General features: G+C 51.5%; 8 protein-coding genes across 8 annotated transcripts; 6 read left to right on the top strand and 2 right to left on the bottom strand.

Annotated features, from left to right (window-relative positions):
- Positions 1 to 1,130: 1,130 nt before the first annotated feature.
- Positions 1,131 to 2,615, top strand: ALTATR162_LOCUS9102 (uncharacterized protein; the record flags this gene model as incomplete). The annotated part of the gene is made up of 4 exons (XM_043316735.1): positions 1,131 to 1,329; positions 1,444 to 1,584; positions 1,637 to 1,855; positions 1,918 to 2,615. 4 exons carry the CDS (start codon positions 1,131 to 1,133, stop codon positions 2,613 to 2,615), a joined length of 1,257 nt encoding a protein of 418 aa, XP_043172670.1.
- A 1,092-nt stretch (positions 2,616 to 3,707) lies between these two features.
- On the top strand, positions 3,708 to 4,131 carry ALTATR162_LOCUS9101 (uncharacterized protein; the record flags this gene model as incomplete). The annotated part of the gene is made up of 3 exons (XM_043316734.1): positions 3,708 to 3,810; positions 3,952 to 4,047; positions 4,097 to 4,131. The coding sequence occupies 3 exons, from the start codon at positions 3,708 to 3,710 to the stop codon at positions 4,129 to 4,131; spliced, it is 234 nt and encodes a 77-aa protein (XP_043172669.1).
- A 658-nt stretch (positions 4,132 to 4,789) lies between these two features.
- On the bottom strand, positions 4,790 to 5,787 carry ALTATR162_LOCUS9100 (uncharacterized protein; the record flags this gene model as incomplete). The annotated part of the gene is made up of 2 exons (XM_043316733.1): positions 4,790 to 5,620; positions 5,713 to 5,787. The coding sequence occupies 2 exons, from the start codon at positions 5,785 to 5,787 to the stop codon at positions 4,790 to 4,792; spliced, it is 906 nt and encodes a 301-aa protein (XP_043172668.1).
- Positions 5,788 to 7,723: 1,936 nt separating this feature from the next.
- ALTATR162_LOCUS9099 (uncharacterized protein) lies at positions 7,724 to 9,468 on the top strand (the record flags this gene model as incomplete). Its single annotated transcript, XM_043316732.1, has 4 exons — positions 7,724 to 7,944; positions 7,996 to 8,570; positions 8,629 to 9,075; positions 9,131 to 9,468. The coding sequence occupies 4 exons, from the start codon at positions 7,724 to 7,726 to the stop codon at positions 9,466 to 9,468; spliced, it is 1,581 nt and encodes a 526-aa protein (XP_043172667.1).
- A 770-nt stretch (positions 9,469 to 10,238) lies between these two features.
- ALTATR162_LOCUS9098 (uncharacterized protein) lies at positions 10,239 to 13,213 on the top strand (the record flags this gene model as incomplete). Its single annotated transcript, XM_043316731.1, has 4 exons — positions 10,239 to 10,464; positions 10,565 to 11,682; positions 12,107 to 12,503; positions 12,564 to 13,213. 4 exons carry the CDS (start codon positions 10,239 to 10,241, stop codon positions 13,211 to 13,213), a joined length of 2,391 nt encoding a protein of 796 aa, XP_043172666.1.
- A 1,182-nt stretch (positions 13,214 to 14,395) lies between these two features.
- ALTATR162_LOCUS9097 (uncharacterized protein) lies at positions 14,396 to 15,397 on the top strand (the record flags this gene model as incomplete). Its single annotated transcript, XM_043316730.1, has 1 exon — positions 14,396 to 15,397. One exon carries the CDS (start codon positions 14,396 to 14,398, stop codon positions 15,395 to 15,397), a length of 1,002 nt encoding a protein of 333 aa, XP_043172665.1.
- Positions 15,398 to 15,904: 507 nt separating this feature from the next.
- Positions 15,905 to 16,981, bottom strand: ALTATR162_LOCUS9096 (uncharacterized protein; the record flags this gene model as incomplete). Its single annotated transcript, XM_043316729.1, has 2 exons — positions 15,905 to 16,855; positions 16,907 to 16,981. The coding sequence occupies 2 exons, from the start codon at positions 16,979 to 16,981 to the stop codon at positions 15,905 to 15,907; spliced, it is 1,026 nt and encodes a 341-aa protein (XP_043172664.1).
- Positions 16,982 to 18,559: 1,578 nt separating this feature from the next.
- On the top strand, positions 18,560 to 19,840 carry ALTATR162_LOCUS9095 (uncharacterized protein; the record flags this gene model as incomplete). The annotated part of the gene is made up of 1 exon (XM_043316728.1): positions 18,560 to 19,840. One exon carries the CDS (start codon positions 18,560 to 18,562, stop codon positions 19,838 to 19,840), a length of 1,281 nt encoding a protein of 426 aa, XP_043172663.1.
- Between the last annotated feature and the right edge of the window lie 441 nt (positions 19,841 to 20,281).

Below are 20,281 nucleotides of genomic sequence, written 5' to 3'. Positions count from 1 at the left end.
CGTTGGATGCCCCGCACCAGAGCCCAAGCGCTCCCACATGGTCTGTCATGGTGTAGGGTAAGTGATCATGCTGGCAGTGCGGTGTGGCATGTGTCGGTTTGATATCGCTGCACTCCCGGACGCGTTGGCGGGGCACTGCGAACGTTGAGTTCGCAGATGGTGGCTACCACGCAGATATCTAACATTATGACACGCTTCAGACCCTGAGTCGGTGAACGTCAGAGTCATGACAGAGTCAAGCAGGAAGGGTCTCGAAAAGCCACGTGTAAAGGAGACGCGCGGGGCTCTCTCTCATGGATAGCCGACGACAGCCATGGTGGTGAGAGGCCGAACGACGGTTCGCTAAATCGCTAAACGCGCCCGCTGCTCCCACTGCATATCCCGCAGTACTCGACTTGGATATGCAGCTGCCCCTCTTGGACGTCATCCGCCTACTCTTCCACTTGGCCGACCGCTGGTAGAGTCGTAGAGTTGGGCGTCGCGAGACGATGAAAGCCCCCCAACGCAGGGCTGCGGCGCGTCTGTCGCGATACGAAGCAAGCGGTTGGTTGTGGACGGGATGGAATGGGATATCGAACTAATTGCATGCAGCTGGTGAGGCCCGTGTCTGGGAAGCGGAGATGAATTAAGTGGATAAGTCGTTGCTCGGCCTGCTTAGCGCAACGAATCCAGCATCCCCTTTCGACATAATCCTCATCATTCCCGCGATATCTCCCGAAGTGCCTCCCTGACCCCTACCCGCTCAGTTGTGTGCTTTTCTCGGTGACTTCACTTGCTGCCTGCTAAGTGAACAGCTGTCGCTCCTTTTTCGCGGTGAAGGTGAGTACACGGTTCGCTTTTCTCGGTACGCGGCACCACCCCATTCTCCAAAACATCTCCGCTCTCCACCAAAATTTTCCGCTGCCCGCCTCGACCTCATTTCCCGCCCCCATATCGACAACACTTGCCTGCGTCCGACCGCCGACAATCGCTGGAACCTCTGACGCCAATTGATGCTTGCACTTTTTGAAAAAGAGTAACCGTACTGATCAGTTGCTCTCAGAATCAACATCTAGTCCCACCAACCCACCCTTCGGCGTTGCGCAACTACCCCGACTTCGAATAATCCACCCGCCTTCTTCCTATCCAACATGTCCTACTACAACGACGCGTCGTGGAACACGCCTGCTCCCGGCCGACAGTCATCCTGGGAGCAACCGCAACCGCCCTCGCGATCAGGTACCGGCCAAATGGGTTTCAACGGTGCAGGTGCAGCGATTCACATGGACGTAGGCACAAGCTCCACTGTCAACAGCGAGGTCGCCAATGCCTTTGCCTCGCAATTTGAGGGTACGTTGCTTCTTATAGTGGGGGTTGTCAGTGCCAATGCGACAATACGTGGCAGTGACAGGCCCCATGGTAACCATAGACGAGTCCCGTAACCGAGTGCTAACAACACCACAGAGGTCGACCGCGCCATCGAGAACCTCGCCAAGAGCGGCAAGCCCTTCGGCCCCGGCTTCCCTCCCACGCCCATGGGTGCCAGCCGCCGCGAGTCCATGCCCATGATGGGAGGAGGCGCTCCCCGCCCATACCCCGACTTCGGTACGCTGTCCTGTATACAACGACTGCCCCACAACACTGACATGTGACACAGAGCAGCAGCGCATGGGCGGCCCCCAGCGCCACCACTCGGTCAGCGAGTACGACGGCTCCCGCTCCCACTCGGCGTCCAACGTCCAGGGCTTCTACCAGAACCAGCGCTATGCGCCCCGACCCAACGACGCAGACCAGATGGCACAGGCAAAGCGACGGATGGCGGCTCAGCGTGAGCGTGAGCTGCGCAACTATCACCAGGAGCAGCAATACCACAGAAGTAAGGACTCGGAATCTGGGCAACAATAGAAGCAGGACAGTTGGTTGACTAGGGTAATACAGACGTTTCAGGCTCAGCCTCCAAGTCCGACCGCTCCATGAGCCCCAATGCCATGAATGAAGAGGAGCGCCGCGAACTCATCGCCCGCCAGCACCGTGCTTTGTATGGCGAGACCTCCACCCTGTACAACAACAACCCGACCTCGAGCCAGGATGTTCGCGTTCAGACTTCTGCCGCTGGTCGTGGTCCCTCTCCCCTCGCCTTTGACCCCTTCGGCATGCAGGCCCAGAATGCCGCCGGTGAGGGTTCCGTTCAGATGCCTCCCCGTGACAAGGACGTCACTGGTGGTGCTCAAGATGCTCGTGCCAACAGCACCTCGTCACCTTCCGGTACCCAGAACTCAGCATTCAACCTCTTCGATGCTCAGCAGGCGAACCGTACCTCTAACTCGTCGCCCGGAGGTTCGCCTCCTGTGCCTGGTCAGAAGTCCAACGGCTCTGGCGTTGCCCCTATTGGCACTCGTCCCCAGAACCAGAACCTGCAGCAACCAGGCGGCGCCATGGGCAAGCGCGCAAACTCACCTCTGCCGTCGCCTCTTGGCTACAACTCGTACAACGCGAGCGAGCAGAACAACATGTCAACGACATCTGCGTCTATGAACCCTTCTTCTACTGTCACTGACAAGGGCGTTGGTATTTGGAACAACGGACCCTGGAGCAACACACCCACTCAAGGAGTCCAGGCGTCTGTTTGGGGTTAGAAAACGGAGTTTTGATTAGGGAGATATGATGCACATCCGGAGTTACTGCATTTCAGGTGTCTCGGGCATACTGTGTCGGTCTTTCACATACAACCATGGGTGGACCCGGTCAATTGGTGGTTGGCGAATATTTCCTGTGGGTTTGGCGGTGCTCTTGGGCATACCCGTCTACATTCCACATCTCTGGGTCTACTGAAGATAATATACCCTTTCACGGGCGGTTACACGGGTGTTTGCTAGGCAGGTTTAGGTTCGGCATCGGTTTACAGGGCTTGCGGGAGTTTGCTTAGGGATGACTTGCGATTACCGGTTGCTAGCTTTTCGGGTCTGGTTGAGGGCATCTGCATCATCAGATAGTAGGCTTGGTCCTACGCGGATGATCTTGGGACGCTAATGGGAAAAGTGGTTTGGGACGAGTTATGGCTCACAGTGAAACTGCCCTGTGTGATATCTCAAAGTGAGTTTCTGCATACTATCGCAGCGGTTATGTACCTGCCTATTCGGGGGAATTGCAACCGTGGTGAGTGAGCTAACACGTGACCCTTGCTAGCGTCTCTCTAAGCGAAGCTCTCGAGGTCAGGGTTAGCGCGGCGCGGCAACCCCAGCTCCAGAATCGTGGCCTTTGAGATTCGCCGAGCGACTATCACCACCTACTTTAACCACAACCCTCATCACAACCACTTCGTCTATTCGCACCGGTCACCGTCAAGAACACTCACCATGGTTAGTAACACCTTTCCCGATAGTGGAAGAAGCCATTGGACGTACGAGGACACCTGGCTTGCGACAGGGAGCATGCGCCAGGAGTGCAGCAGAACAAGGACCTGCCAGCGAAACAGTTGGAGTAGTTTTACGTCCTGTCACTTCTCGAGCTCATTTCCCCTCGCCTTGCCGTAACCAGCTTATCGATGCGTCCAATAAGCTCCGAGACATGTGCTTCGTAGACTGGCTGAACTTGAGAACACCAAAGATCATCACTAACATGGCTGATAGTCTGCTCCACGCGCCACCTCCCCCGTTAACACGGCCTCTTCAGGCTCAACGACTGCGCGTCCTGCGTCGCCAAAGCCCCCGGGTGGCCCCGCGACCGTTATGCGAAGGAAGGCTGCCGCTGACCGCGCTGAGAAGACCGCAAACCTGCGACCAAGCAGCACAAGGGCGGCCGGTGCCGGTGGCAGTTCAAGCACTATGCTGAGTAAGTGCACCCCAAGATGGACAGAGCGAGAAGAGACGGATACTTTCTGGAACGAGCTGTTCGGGAACAATAAGAGCGGATATGGCGCACGGCGATTAGCAGAGACGTTACTGTGGAAATTTGGCTAATACGTGTCTGCAGGACTATACACCGATGAGTCTCCTGGCCTGAAGGTCGATCCCGTTGTGGTCATGACCCTGTCCGTTGTCTTCATCTTCAGCGTTGTCGCTCTTCACGGTATGAACTTCCAAACTTCGTCGATCAGGATTAACCTAACTTTTATCAGTCATCGCCAAGGTCATGCGCCGATTTTCCGCATAAACGCATCTTTAGATGCCTCTTTCACAACATTCGACCGATTCCCCCACGTTGAGGTTGGCCCTCTACTGCGTCGACCACAACATTTCTCTCAACCTCGATTTGCGATTACCCGTGTTCTTTTCTTTACCAACTGTTCCCGGCCGTGGGCACAAGTATAGAGAGCATGGAACGAACCGGAAAAGCTATTTATCAGGATATCATCTTGACTGTTGACCCGGGCGGAACAATGGGAAGCTCGTATGGTCAGGGACTGCTAGTTTTGCTTGCTGTATTTTAGGTTCGCATTGGAACGAGGAGTTTTGACAATCTGTGTTTTAAACTGAATTTCGTTGTAATCACTCGCAATGATGGCATCCCACGAGAGCGGCTGAACCCCCGACACATAAAAGCAGGACAATAGTCACATGTGATATTCCTACTTTTACCCCTTCCCTCTTCACAACAGAGGTATCTGCTAGGAACATAGCGCTCCCCACTGATTACAAATGTATCGCTTACGGAGTCTTTGTCTATAAATATTTCTATCGTCATTAGTTCGTCTATGTATACTTTTCTTGGTTTGCTGCTGGACACTACACCAAAACAACGCAAAGTACAAAAGGGGGGGTATTCTAACTTAGTTCAACGCAACACAAGTCTGCCCATAAGATAGCAGGACTCAGACAACACGACTAGCGCGATCAACCTCGATCTTGAATTCCTTCTTCTTTCCAATCACCAGCTTGGTTCCGGACTTGGGTGAACTTCCCCTAGGAGCGGCGGCCTCTTCTATCTCGTCCCTCGTAATACTCAGACTCCTATCTCCGACCCAGACTTCCGCTTCGTGTCCGCGGTACATGTGCGCTGGACGGAAGTGCTCGTCCGCCGTCATCAAGATATCAGTTGGCGCAGGCGGAGACGCCCGAGAGGACGGACTACTCGACTGCATCGGCTCAAGAGAATTGGCGCGATCTTCGTTCCCCATGGACTGTTTGCTCGTCCGCCGACTGGGCAGCGTATCCATGAGATAAGATTCCGAGATGTTGTCTGCAGACCTCCTATGATGATGACCGAGTCCCTGTCTTCTCGGCGGCAAACCCGAACTTGTAGTCGTAGTGAGCCCACTTTCCATCCTCAACCCTGACGTCCCTCCACTCGAGCTATGTCCCGGTCCATAGTGCTTATACGTACTAGACACGTACTCCTTATCGAAAGGCTTGAGAAAGGGGCCCATACCCGTTATCGTGGATGACATGATCGCGTAGCCCATTTGCCATTGCGTGGCTACGACATAATCAAAAGTGAAGGTGATTCCGCGCAGGCGCTGGTCGAGGTAGTAGAGGCGTACGCCTGCGATTGCGATGACGGGGAGGCGTGCGCTAAAGGCGAAGATTACAACAAGTTTGGTGACGAGACGCATTTGTAGGGAGTAGATTAGATGGACTGCTGCGAGGAAGATGAAGAGTTCGGTCAGGATGTCGAAGGTGCCTATGCTGAGCCATTTTGGCCACTATTGTGGTTGTTAGCATGATGATGTTGCAAAGTATTGCGATTGGAACTGTACAGCGCGAGGTCGGGCACTTGGAGTTCGAATTCACTTACCCTATTCGTACAATCCTTTGCATCGAGATACGTTTGCGCAGGGTTACATGGTATGGCGATCAAGATGACCGACATCAGCGCCCATACACAGGACAAGGCTACAAGCGACCATGATGCAATGCGATGCGACCCGCCTGGTGATAGTCGTAGGTATAGGAACAGCACCGATAGCTTCGAGGCGAGTATCACAAAAATGTAGATGATCTGTGATGCGAAACCTTCCTGCTAGTTGTCAGACTTGTTTTCCCCAGTCTATCGGCTGTTTGCTCGGGCGCGGCTGCCCTGCGTGAACGCCAGAAGCGCCAGAAGGATGCAAGGAGCCGACACCCAAGCGCAGATCCTAAAGCATTGCTAAATCGCCGAAGGTGAACATCACTTACATTCCCAAGCTGCTGGAGTTGCGATATTGGTACGCCAGCTTGTGAAGCTCCCAGACCCAGGTTCACCAGGTGGAATATGATGCCTGATTGAACCGTGTCCAGCAAGGTTGCCACTGCAAGCCACCAGTCTGCGCACACAAAATCAGCATAATGTCTCGACTCATGGATGCAGTGCAATACAAAGAAGACTTACCATCGGACCGCCATTCTCTAGATTGCAGACGCAACCACACTCGGATCAAAAAACAAGACCAGACAAAAGCCAAGACTGCTGCACCGGTTACAACAATCAGGCCGCGCTTGTCATCCGCTGTTATAACGTACGGCGGGGGGATTACCTCTCCTGCCATGAAGTATCAGGGAGAATAACGACAGGCAAAAATACGACAGAAAGGAGGCCATAAGATGTGAGCAGGTTCTGCGGCGGTCAGAGGGCGCTTTGGGCTGTATACAGCTGAAGCCGCGTCTGACATAACCTACCTCCCCGGTGGTTGACTACTACAGCCCAATGAAGAACGAGCGCGGACCTCCCTGCCCATTATCCTCCTTGCGTGCTTCCTCATCCTTATCGCTTATAAGAGGACCGAATATAACCCATGTACACGGTTCACGAGAGATCAGTTGCAGATTGCTCATGATGCTAAGCGACCTACGACTAAAAGACTTCTAACGCATAACAGTCGATCCACCTTTCCTGGCGTCAGCCACCGTAACACATACGAAGGGCGCGGCATTTGGCGGGATGCCAGCCGCAACCTGCAATACGCTGACGGGACGTCGGATACTTGGCTTTGTCGTTCACAGGTTACTGAACGGTAGAATAAGTAAAATTCTCAAACTTTACCGCTCCCACGGGTTTCCCGCTCGGCTGCGACAGACGGATTTGATATTAATATCCGTCTTAGCAGGAGAACGGTTACGAAAGCAAGAAACCATTCCATGTTCAACAGCTCGCGAATCTGGAGATGATCCCGGTTTCATCACCTTGCAAGGCGGCACATGTTCTAGAACGAGTTCTTCCGAAGCTGTTATGTAACTTCCACCTCTCATGGCATGTTATCTCGGCGCTTTTTACTTTTTCCACGAGCCGCGGCAGAAGCCACTACATGCAATCAATCCACGACTCCTGCATCTATAGCCTAGGGTCCAGCGGCACGAAACCCCCATAAGAGGAAGCGGGCCGTTTGGCGTCGCGCTAACGGCAGGGTAGTGGGACATAGGCAGCCAATATACCCAACCATACACCGCAGCCGGAGCTCACGACCACGACGCCGCGATGATCTCATTAGCTGACATATGCACCAGAGGGTATCTGCACCATTGGTCCCTGGCCTTGCTACAGAAGGATGTACCGGTATGAGATGGGGTTTAGTGTTAGTGGCCCCACCCGTGGAAGCGGCAGACAGGCATTTGGCACCAGCTGGACCAGTCCATCTGCTCAGCATGTGCATGCATTCGTGTCCGTGTGGGAAATCCCTTTCTTTACTTCTATCGCAACGTTTCGCTTGTTCATCTGTTCCTGTTTCTTGGGACCTTTTTGAGTTTATCCGTGGCGCTGCGTTCCTGCATATTCGCTTCTGGCTTGTTGTGCTTTGGGTATGGCTGCTTACGAAAGTCAACCGCTTGGCAGTATGGACAAGCAGGCCACCTTGGAGTCGCGAGCGCGTGCGACGAGATCTATCGATGGAGACGAGAGTGAAGAGTATCATGATTCTCTTAGGGGGTACACTAGAGCTGATCACGCTGATATGGAGCGTATGGGCAAGGTGCAAGAGCTGAGAAGAAATTATCGACCGTTATCAGCATTGGCGTTTACCGTTATTCTACAAGGAACGTGGGAGGTTCTTTTGACGTAGGTAACATCGATACCACTGAAAAAGAATTAGAACTGACAACACCATAGTGCAACCTACCAAGGCCTCCAGGATGGAGGACCAGCAGGTCTTATCTGGAGTTTCGTCTGGACCTGGTTCGGCTTCAGCACTGTCATGCTGTCACTCGCAGAGATGGCATCGATGGCGCCAACCGCTGGTGGACAATACCACTGGGTTTCTGAGTTCTCACCTCCCAGCGTCCAGAAGCCATTCAGCTACTTCATCGGATGGATGTCAACACTATCATGGCAGGCCGGTACTGCATCAGGACCTTTCCTTGTTGGTACCTTAATTCAATCTTCGGCCACCGTCATGTATCCAGAATATGAGGCTACCAAATGGCAGGGCACGCTTATGGTCATCGCCGTGACCTTTTTGGTCTGGGTCCTTAACATCTGGGGCTCAAAGGGCATGCCCCTATTCCAGAACATCATGTTGGTCGTCCACGTATTTGGTTTCCTGGCCATCATCATCGTCTTCTGGGTTTTGTCGCCGCGGGCTACTGCTGAAGTAACCTTTACCCAGTTCTACAACGGAGGAGGCTGGAACTCGAATGGTCTGGCGCTCATGGTAGGCCAAGTATCTGCCATCTATGCTTGCATCTGTAAGTATACCTTTCCGCTGACGATTCCCATCGGATGTGTACTAACGAGCGATCACAGGCTCTGACTCCGCAGCCCACATGGCCGAGGAGATCAAAGATGCCGGCAAGACTGTCCCACGCGCGATGATCGGCGCTTACCTCATGAATGGTTCTCTTGGCATAATCTTCCTCATCAGCTACATGTTCATGGTCACAGACGTCCCAGCTGCGCTCGAGGCTGATTATCCCCATATGTGGGTCTTTGCCCAAGCCGTATCCCCTGGCGGTGTAGTAGCCCTCAACGCTATTCCCACAATCCTCATCTTCGCTGGTACTGTGACCTTCAACTTGTCGACATCGCGTCAGACCTGGGCCTTCGCCAGAGATAGGGGACTGCCGTTCAGCGACTGGATCAGCCAAGTAAACCCCAAGTTGGAGGTCCCCGCGAACGCTGTGACTGTTACCTGTGCCATCACAATTCTACTTTCGCTCATCAACATCGGCTCGGATACCGCTTTCAACGCTAGTATGTCTTCCCTGTTCATATGCATAATCCTGTAACGATAGCTAACGTATTTCAGTCATCTCCCTCAACGTTGTAGCCTTGATGATAACCTACATGTTTTCCATCGGCGCCGTTCTCTACCGCCGTATTCGCCACCCAGAACTCCTCCCCAACTGCCGCTGGTCCCTCGGAAAGTGGGGCGTCCCTGTCAACATCGGTGGTGTTCTGTATTCCACACACGCCTTTTTCTGGTGCTTCTGGCCAGATTCGACACCCACAACACTGGAATTTTTCAACTGGGCCTCCGTCATGTTTGTTGGCGTGGCCTTTGTGAGTTTGATCGATTACATCGTTCGAGGACGCAAGCAATACAAGGGCCCTGTTGTCCTTGTGGATGGTTTCAAAGGAGAATAACAGATACGTGCATTGCGCAAGCACAGCGAGGATGAAGAGGGAGGAGAGATTGACGAACTACTTAGATTCGACCCTAATAGATCTGACGATGAAGACGAAGATTGAATATAGACTTTTCCCACATTAAACTGTTCTTTGCCGATGTTGCTGAATGAAGCGGTGTATGTTAGGAACAGGGACATCTCGAACAGCTGCAAACCTGCTATAAGGATATATGTTTTATGCTCTTCATAATTCATTGTGATTGTATCACGTGAGGGCTTCATGAATGTTTATCCCTGGATGTGTACTCATCATTGGGCGGCCTGATGTCGGAATGAAGCGACCGAGGGACCAAATAGGCACTTCGGGGTAGATGTAGCCAGTGTTAGGCTGTTTCGGAATCTCGTTGAGTAGTTGTGTCCTTGGTTGTCACCTTGGCAAGACGCGAAGGATGGGAAGGTGCAGGCGTGGTGGGGCATCAGATAAAAATTTGCACCGGATGATGCTCGGATCTGATAAGATGAGTGGCCCTCTACCAATCACATCTTGAGACATCACGTCCGCGACGACAGTGGACCTCTCGGGAGCTCGTGTATAGCCTAGCAACCCGCCTGCTTGTTGCTAGTTGATTTCCGATGTCGGTGTGATGTTCATGTGGTGCGCTGGCGGCATATAGAAGTGGGCGTTCTGCCACATTTTCTAATCTAATCAGATCATCTTCATTCCATCCCACCCTGCCATCTTTCCTACCCCCCACGACCCCTCCTTTATCAGATCAAATCTTCACAATGAGGCTTCAAGGCGTTACAGACACATTGGGCAACCTCAGCCTATCAAACCCCCATCGCGTACTCATTGTCGGGTGCGCATACGGTGGCGTTTCCGCTGCCATCAACCTCCTCGACTATTCACAAGGAAAGGCCCGACAGAGTGTCTACCCAGGTCCAGATTTTCAAGGTGCTCGAAGTAGAAGAGGGGTGGAAATTACTGTCATCGATGAGCGCGATGGTTATTGTGCGTCACTCTACCCCACTAGCCGAGGCACACCATTTTCCCTGTCCCCACCTCGTCACCTTGCGTTATGAGAGCTTCCACTAATGCTTATATCTTACAGTCCACTCGGTTGGCGCACCGCTTGCCCATGTCACGCCGAAGTACACAAACCATATGTGGAAGAGGTTTAGCCACTTGAACGAGCTAAAGCACCCAAACTTGCACTTCAAGCATGGAAGTGTGAAGAACATCAACCCTGAAGCCAAGGTTGCAGAGTGGTGCGACCGCAATGGCAAGACCCAACAACAAGCGTATGACTATCTTGTCATGGCCACCGGTCTGAAGAGACACTTCCCTGCTGTGCCAAAGTCTGGAAGCTTCGAAGAGTACCAAAGAGACAGTAAGACATTCATCGAAAAGATTACTGGTGGCGACCCATCGAAGTGTGAAGGGAGGAGAGTGGTAGTCATCGGCGCTGGTGCTGTCGGTGTTGAATTTGCTGCTGAGATCAAGCAATATTACCCACAGATTGATGTCACACTAGTACACTCACGAAGCGAGGTTCTTTCCTCGGAACCATTACCAGCAGATGTTAAAGAACGAGCAAAAATCCTGCTAGAGGAAGAGGGTGTCAAATTGGCTTTGGGTAGCCGGGCAACCATCACGGACCTCCCCAATGGTCAATTCATTGTCACACTCGCGAACAAGGACACAATAACAGCAGACTTCGTCATTGACTCAACGAAGAAGGGCACACCAACCACCGATGTCCTACCTACAGAATGCCTGAACGATGACAAGGAGATCATGGTACACCAATCCCTGATGTTCAAGGACACTATCGCAAACTCGTCGTCTCACTTCGGCGTCGGCGACGTAATCGCATGGTCAGGCATCAAGCGCGCAGGCAGCGCAACGGTCATGGGCCAGGCGGCTGCACAAAACATTTACTCCGACATTCTCAATTCTGAGCTTGCTCCCTCATCCGAGCAATATATCAAGATAGAACTACCAGCATGGGACGCCGTCATCGGTCTAGCGGTTGGTAAGCAATGTCTGACCTACGACCCGAAGAATGGCATTAAGTACGGTGTTGAGGTCATGAAGGGGTACTTTGGTGAGGACCTAGGCTGGTCGGCGAACTTGAAGTACCTAGGTCTCACAGATGTTGTGGAGAGAGCAGACAGCCCGATGGAGGAGGTAGAGGCCACGAAGATGGCTGAAGTAGGCATCAAGCCAGTCAGTGCGCAAGCATAAGCATTCATAGACAAGAGTCTACGCAGGCGTTTGGGTATAGTTATATGACAGCGAATATCACCTTTTATACATTACAACCGCGAGTTTGCATACCACGCATTTATTGAACATAGGGCTGTGGTCGTTGACCGAGGTACTATAGAACACGACACACAAAACGTAACCGAAAGGCAGAGCTGTCGAGCAACCAGTAAGAAATTGTAAGCAGTTGAAATGCATGCGCATCGTTCGTGCCGCGTGCATGCTGTGTGACAACGCTTGCCTAACATGTGTGCAGTCGATATGACCCGGCTGTTGGCTGTGGTCCGGATTTCGTCCTCGAGGCGCATTCCGGCATCCGCATCCGCATCCGCGTACTCAAGCACTCTCAGCCCTTATATATTGTTCATAGATCACGTCGCCCTAGGACACAAGTTTGGATCTGGAGATTGCAGACGTCGACATGGTTCACATTTCCCAGATCAAAGAAAGCAACGTCCAAATCGACGAAGAATCGGCACCCCGTGTCGCAGTGTTCGTTGGCGGAACATCAGGCATAGGAAAACTTACGCTCAATGCATTAGCTAGACTGGGAACACACTTCAAGGCGTACGTCATTGGGAGGCAAGAGAGTGAGGCAGCGTTCAAACCGTTTATCGAGGAATTGCACCTGGCGAATGCGAATGCAAGTATCATATGGGTAGAAGGGCATATCTCGTTGCTATCCGAAGTAAAGCGAACTTGCGATTACATCAAGGAACTCGAGACCAGTATCGACCTCCTCTTCATGACCGCAGGATATGTGGCGTTCAACGGAAGACAGAGTACGTTGCTCCAAACTCGGTGCACTCCTAGTAATGCTAATCGAGTTCTTACATCTCCAGATACGTCCGAAGGCTTAGAGATCAGCCACGCACTGGAGTTCTACTCGCGAATCTGCTTCGCGCAGAACCTGCTTCCTGTACTACGCTCTTCAGATCACGCACGCGTAATGAGTGTACGTTCAGGTGGAATGGAGGGTGATTTCTTCTTCAATGCAGACGATCTGTTACTCGAAGCCCCAGGCGCGTTTGGAGCCATGGCTTCGGTAAGACATATGGGCAACATGAATACACTCGCACTGGAACGCATCGCGGAGATGCCAGAGAACAAGAACATCGTTTTCATGCATTGTCACCCGGGTAGCGTGCGGACGGGAAATCTGTTCCGCGGGTTCCAGGAAGGGTCTTGGGGTTCATGGCTGGCTGCAGTTTTCATGGATCCAGTTATATGGCTTATGGCGTATACGGAAGAGGAAGCCGCAGAGAGGTACCTGTATCAGATTACCAGTGCGGCTTTTGGAGGAAAGGGTGTGCCGTTGGGTGCAGATGTTGTTGAGGGGAAGAACACAAAGGGAGAGAGGGACGGGAGTCTGTTTCTGGTGCATCATACTTGTGAAACGACGCTGAATGAGAAGAAATTGAAGAAATTGAGGGTCAGCGCACAAGACAAGGTTTGGGTCAAAACACAGGAAATTATTGGACCATATGTTTAGCCTCTCGAGTCTTACGTACAATTTTGTCGTTACAGTCTATTGAAGCTGCGGATCGCATCGTTGGCCAGTAATTATGACCCCAGACTTATGAACGGACGCTGTAGTAATGGCTGAAAAGCAGAACGGTTGGGACTCATAGAGTTTACGGGGAGCCGCAAATGCTCCGGGCGTCGATGGAGATGTCACAAGATTGTGAGGAGTGCAGGCCTTTGAGCTATCAACATGCGGTAGGAATTCCGGGTGCTAGGAATCAAGTGATCGTTTCGCAAACCGTCCGAGCAAGTTTAGTGATCTCGAACGACTGGGTAAGCGAAGGACAAATATGGGGGATGAGAGGCATGGCTGCAAATAGGGTACGCTAGGGAGGTGGAGCCCGCTATACCACTTCCTGATCCCGTTTCGCTGCACGTTGAACTGACGTGCATGGTGCATGATGCATCCCAAGATAACTCGCCTTATCACAACTCATCTCATGTCCATCATGGAGCGTCTGACAATGATGCAACGGTCTCTATAAACACCACCTGCGCTGTGTCGTGGCCATTGTTCTCATTCGGCGGCTGATGTTTGCCGCGCCATCCTTCCTCCCGTTCCCAATTTCCCGGACAGCCCCGGCTCCGGAAAAGGGGCCACAGTGGCTCGTAACGTTACTGCCCCTAACGGTCATCGTATTGTACGCCCTTTCGCGATGACACGATCCTGCTTTCAACTGGCTGGAAGCGCTTGTCCAGTTTGTCAAAGTGATGGATCCTCACATACCGTGCACATTGCAGAGATTGTCTGCAGTGGAGTCAATCGATGAGTAGTTGAAAACAACAACTGCGCCTGTTGGACCCGCTTGCCATCCGCATTCCGATATGCTCTCAGGCGTTCTAGAAGCGGCCGCTAGCTCATTTCCGCATATTTTGGATGTGAACGCCTGTTCGCATGCTGGCCGATGCGAGAATGGGCGTGTCATGGTTGCACAACTAGGCACCAGAATAATCGGTATCTATCCCGAGGTCCCCAGTTATGCTTCCATCTCTTCCGCATCGTGTTTACCTCTTCCATTTCGCATAGTCTTGACGCGCGCTGTATTTTGTGTATTGTAGTACGTCTTAATCATAATCGCGCATTTAGCACTTTGTATTCCAGCATTCGTACACTCGGCCCGAATCATACCATCCCAGCTTATCCTACACCATGTTTCCCAGTGTGAAGGACCGAGCGCGGCAGCTGTTTGGAGAGGCTGCCATACCTGATGCCGCTCCTCCCCCTCCGGTTGCGACAGGAAGGAGAGGCGCGCCACTAAAGGCGACTGCAGCCCCCAAGGCGACCCCAGAACCCAAGACGCCCGCGAAAACCTCCAGAGCCGACGCAAGATCAAAGAAAGATGCCACACCGGTGGTCGAAGAAACACCGAAAGCCATAGGCGCATGGCCAAGCCCTTTCGATTCGTTCAAGGCAAGGACATCGCCAACAGCGAACACCACGCCACCAACGCCATCGAAATCGAAATTGTCGTCGTCCAAGACAGCTACTACATCGAAATCAGCTGCGCCTTCAAAGTCAGAAAAGCCTTCAAAGACCGAAAAGTCGGAGAAGTCGTCAAAATCTGAGAAGGCTGAGAAGTCGTCCAAGTCTGAGAAAGCTGAGAAGTCTGTCAAGACTGAAAAGTCATCCAAGTCTGAGAAGAAATCAAGTTCGCGACCCAAGACTCCTCCGACTCCCAAACCTTCTGGGTCTTTCTTTGGTGGCGCAGCTACTAAGACCTCTACGCCTGTAAAAAAGAAGACCGAATCAAAACCTGCGCTCGAACCTAAGAAACCCTCGCGTCCTAAGCTCGACACCCGTACCTCCCGTCCAAAGATGGAGCGAAGCTCTTCATCTTCTTCCCTCGAAGAGGACGACGAACACAGTGATCTACGCGCTGCCTGTCTTCGCGAAGTATCTAACGTCACCGGTCTCAAGGGCAAGAGCCTGGCGATATCGTTGCGACAGCGGTCCTCCGGCGGCTGGTACGCGGCGCTGAAAGACGTCGGTTCAGACAAATACCTGAAGATGTGGATGAATCGCGACAAGACGTTCAAGACACAAGATGAGGCGTTGGAGGCCTATCTGGTGTTTGTTAAGAAGATGAACACAGACATGAAGCTTTTTGGGCCAATGAGCCCAAAGACTGGGAAGACCAAGGGTTTCTTCTAAACTTTCAACGAAGAATCACACGCGTCAACACACCGATGCCCTTGGGACGTGTTTATGAGAACACGCCACTGTAATATATGTAAAACTACTACGGGATCCGGGATCATCATTCAGCGAGGCGTTTTGGATCTTTCTGCGAGCCCTTGCTCGACTTTGTTGTAAGATATGTAAGATATGTACGATATGTAAGACTACGCGCTATTTGGATTATGGCTACCGGCGTTAAGGACGACGAAATGATCTTGCGCGGCGACTTACTGGGCCGATTTGATTCGGTTCGCTATATACCCCACTCAAGATCTTCCTCTCCTCACGGACATGGTTTTGTTCGTTGATCGAACGGACGGATATGCCATTTACATACATTTGTAATCTATAATACTTCCTCGATTACCTCACTCTATTTCATGTTGCCATTTACGAACAGCTGATCAGTCATACAGAATCGCGGTCCCCAGACCTCCTATCTGTCCTAGCTTCATCTCCTACCAAATCGGTTTCTCCTGTCTACTTTTGACTATCTTCATCCTTCCCCAAATAAGGATATAGGTGCCTTACGCCCTCTAAATCACCATTACTGACCTTCCACCTGACGTCGATAATCTCCAGGTCCTCTTTCTCAACTTGAGGTGGTGGATCGAAACCTATACCGCGATCCTTCCAGAATGCCAACGGTACTTGCATCACATCGTCTATATCGGCTCCATCATTGGCAAACTCTGCAGAGGTATACAACATGATGGACTCATCATCAAACTCTAGATCGTGCTTGATGAACAAGGGCCAGCCTTTACCATCTTTGTGGTGAGGATCGATATGGTCGGTTGTATCGAAGTCCTGGATAGCTGTGAAGTCATATTGCAGAGCTAGACGATAGTCGGCGCAGACTTCCTCCATGCTATGCTTCTTCGCTGCGTCGACTTTAGCTTTCGCGGCAGCGTAACCTCGGACTTTGGAACAATCGAAATGAACGTAGTCATCACGATCATACCGCTGATGCTCGTGCCAGAAACCGAAGATATGACCTAGTTCGTGGGCAACGGTTGTGTGCCAGTAGTCTGCTGGATACTTGCTTTTGAAGTTTATACCAAGATGCGCACCGTGTCGACCGGGCAAATCACTCCACTCTGCTGGTATGTAACCCGTGACCGAAGAAGCCTGGACATCAGGGCTCGTAGATTCTTGAATAACGGCAACATCGTGCGGATAAGCGTCATTCCAAACCCAAGGATCAGAATCCTTCTTGCGTTGGTTGTAGCAGTGGGGCCATTGGCCGTGTTGGACCTTGTACTCATGGAACTCAAGTGAGTGGCCGCTTACGCTGCCAGCTTTTCCAATTTTGTCCGTCCAAAGTTTCCAAGCTGCATTGATATCGTCGGCGAAGTGGACGCGGGCGTTTACGTCTTCAAAACAGTATGTTACAAGGCCGCCAGGCCATTTCGTGCGAGGCTGTCCAGTCTGAGGTGACGATTAGCTAGATAGTGCATTGTGATGTAGGAATGGGTATACCATAGTCACGATTTCAGCCCACCTACGATCTAGTGCTGAAGATTTGTCACGAGGCGCGAGCTGACTAGGGATCATCTGTGACGTTGTGTGGGTGTCATTGGCTAGATACTTGAAGCTGTTTAGGGGTGGTGGACAAGCTGTGGCAGATGCCAAAAAGATAGAAAACAACGGCCAGAACATTTTGCAGACAGTTGAACAACGTGAAGGGTAGTTTCTCGATGTCTATTAGTTGACAGACAATATATACTTTCTGAGAAACGTAAGGCGTCTATTCTCAGGGTATTAAATCTTCACTCGAGTGACTGCCTGTGTGTCAAAGCGTTCTTCCGAAGAAGAGGACTTCGTGCATTCCAGTGAAATGTTGAATTCGTTTGCAACAAAGAACCATGACAACATCCCGGATCGTGCTGCCTCGCCTATATGATGATCCCAGGTGTGATTCATCGCCAACTACTACCTAGTATTCGCAACAAAGGCCCGTGACATCATCCCATAGCTTTGGTAACATTCTTGAGAACGCGTACCTTCCTAACCACTGACGATTACTTCCCGAGGAGGTTTTGGCCTAGCTTGGCATATAAAATGCCATCGAGAGCTGGCAAATATTTGCAAACAAAAACTTCTATCTCAACTAGTTGGGTGATAAAGTAGTACGACTGATCATTCGTTGAGGTAGTTGGCAGTATCTGTCCTGGAAAGAAGGTTGAATTCATGTAAAAGAACAATTGTGAAGACGGAGACAACGCAACTGGCAAAAGGTAGTTGCATATGACGAGGCACGAATCCGTATCTCCTCGCAGACGGGGCCATCGACCTACCTGCGCCATCACTACGTGACTTGCACACTCGTAAGAGGGGTGCCCTGACCGTTTAGACTATATACCCTTTCATTGATTTCCTTTACAAATGATAGATCTTATACAGCTCCAAAAAGTCCAAAGAAGAAGCCATTACAGCCCAGCCCGTACTGGCCACGTTTATGGTGTTCAATCCTTCTTTTGCATACCAGGTATATCCATAGCTCAATGTGATATAGGAAAGCTGGCAAGTTTTTGTCCCACTAAGCTGTATTATTTCATAAGAATATTCCTCACTATCTCGTGCCAATCGAAAGACATAACCATCTTTTCTCAAGTCGAGCCCAAACGATAGTCTCCCCTCACTGTTATCCGCCAGACTAGCATCGACATCATCTGCAAGTCTGATACGAAAAAAAAACGATTCAAAAGGCCTGATACTTCCCTGGTTAGGTTTCATACACATCCATATGCGTACCAGAACCATCGCGAAGGCACTGCTTCTTAGATGGCCATGGTAGTTGTCGAACATGCTGTCGGATGACATGGAGACGCAGTCGGTCTGTAGGTAAGGAATTCTTGCATGACCAGTGCACGTGGTTTATATCGAAGTAGACACTTTGATGGTCTGGCGAGTTTTTGATTGTGAATATATCCTAGTTTCTTCAGTGAAGGGTGAGCAAGATCAGAGTGGATTATCCTGTATCTATTATGTAAGCAGACCCTGAGCACTAGCGCGTATAGCTCATAGACATGTTGCGACCGTTGTACAATCACCATCCCTCTTCCAGCTCTGCCGTACCGACCTTCTACATCATCCTGAGCCACGAATACCTTTAGGTTCCGATTTCCCAAGATGCCAGCCGCGGCACAACCATCGCACGCGCCGCCACCACAGATCCCAGGCTTCCAGATCCCGAACGACGAGGCGCATTCACTCAAACAATCTGTCGCCGAACTCCTCGAACGCGAAAACCTGCGCTTCCCCGGCGCGCAACCCGTATCATTCGCTCGCGAACACATTGCCGAGCTCCAGCGGAATGAATACTTCATGTGCGAGAAGACGGACGGCTTGCGCTGCCTGCTCTTCTTACATTGGCAGGAGGGACCAACCGGCGCTTTCGAGCCTTTGACCTTTCTGATCGACAGAAAGAACAACTACTACAACGTACAACCTCCCTTTCGGATACGCCATTACCTGCACCCCAACGAAGCCGAGCCTTTCCTATTCGGCACCATCCTTGATGGCGAGTTGGTTCACGATCAATACCCGAACGAGTCTGCGCCGCGTCTCAACTTCTACGTTTTCGACTGTCTGGCGGTAGACGGCACGAACGTGACGGGCAGGACACTGGACAAGCGGTTGGGTCGGTTACACGATTGGGTGATCAAGCCATACGAGGCCAACTTGACGAGGACATTCGGAAAGAACATCACGCCAGCTGACCTCAAACCGTTTGCTCTCAAGGGAAAGAAGACCTACTCTGCGTACAAGCTCGAGGACATGTTCAGTAGTATCCTCCCGAACCTCAGACACGGCAACGACGGCCTGATCTTCACCTGCGTATCCACACCCTACCAGTTCGGCACCGATAGACACATCCTCAAGTGGAAGCCACCACATGAGAACACCATCGATTTCAAGCTGCGCCTCGGCGATTTTCCACCCATGGATCCACAAGACGGCGAAGACGGTCTCGTTCCCGACTACGATGCCATGCCCAGCCCCATCCAATTGCTTGTTCAGCACAACTCGAACCACTATGAGGTGTTCGCCACTCTCTCTCTCACCCCAGCCGAGTGGGAGACGCTCAAGTCGCTCAACCAGCGTCTAGACGGTCGTATCATAGAGTGCTACCGTACAGAAGGCGGGCAATGGAAATACAAGGCGGAGGCGGACGGTACGCCACGCTGGCGCGACGATAAGAAGGATGCGAACCATATTAGCACGGTTAATAGCGTGCTGGCTAGTATCGAGGCTCCTGTGACCGAGATGGATCTATTGGCCAATGCTGAAAATATCAAACGGGAAACCTATCGCCTACAAGGCAAGCTGGACCAATACCGTCCTCCCCAGGACGGTGAGCGTGAGGCCAAAAAGCGGAAATACAGTGACATGGGCCTCAACGGTCACTGAAAAGCTGCGGTTTTCTTTTATCCGCGAGGGCCTTCTGGGTGGTACCATCAGCTTTTCATCAGATTTTTGTAGTACATGCGTTTTATTGCGGAGTTCCGGCGCATTCAGGCAGCATATGATACCCACGCTCAGTTTACCTAGATGGGGCGGCTCAAATTGACTTTGTTGCTCCTATTGCTATTTCTTCCCCCTCTATGTGAAATTAGACTAAAAAAATAGACCCTAAAGTTACTCACACTATTCTGTAGTACCATAATTACAAGGACAAGATTGCGAGTACCTTCAGGACACCATGAGAGCTCATCAACGTCGTCACCCCTTGCTTCCCTCCCCATGTACACGTTCACGCACGCAAATTGTTATAGTATCAAGATAATGATAAGATGGTGAAGTAAAAAAGGCCTCAATTCTATCTAGCTCGCAGGCTCGAGCCGGGTCTGC

The sequence above is a fragment of the Alternaria atra genome (genome assembly GCF_907166805.1).
Source record: "Alternaria atra isolate CS162 genome assembly, contig: 29, whole genome shotgun sequence".
Lineage (NCBI taxonomy): Eukaryota > Fungi > Ascomycota > Dothideomycetes > Pleosporales > Pleosporaceae > Alternaria > Alternaria atra.
This window is presented reverse-complemented; position numbering and strand designations above follow the sequence as displayed.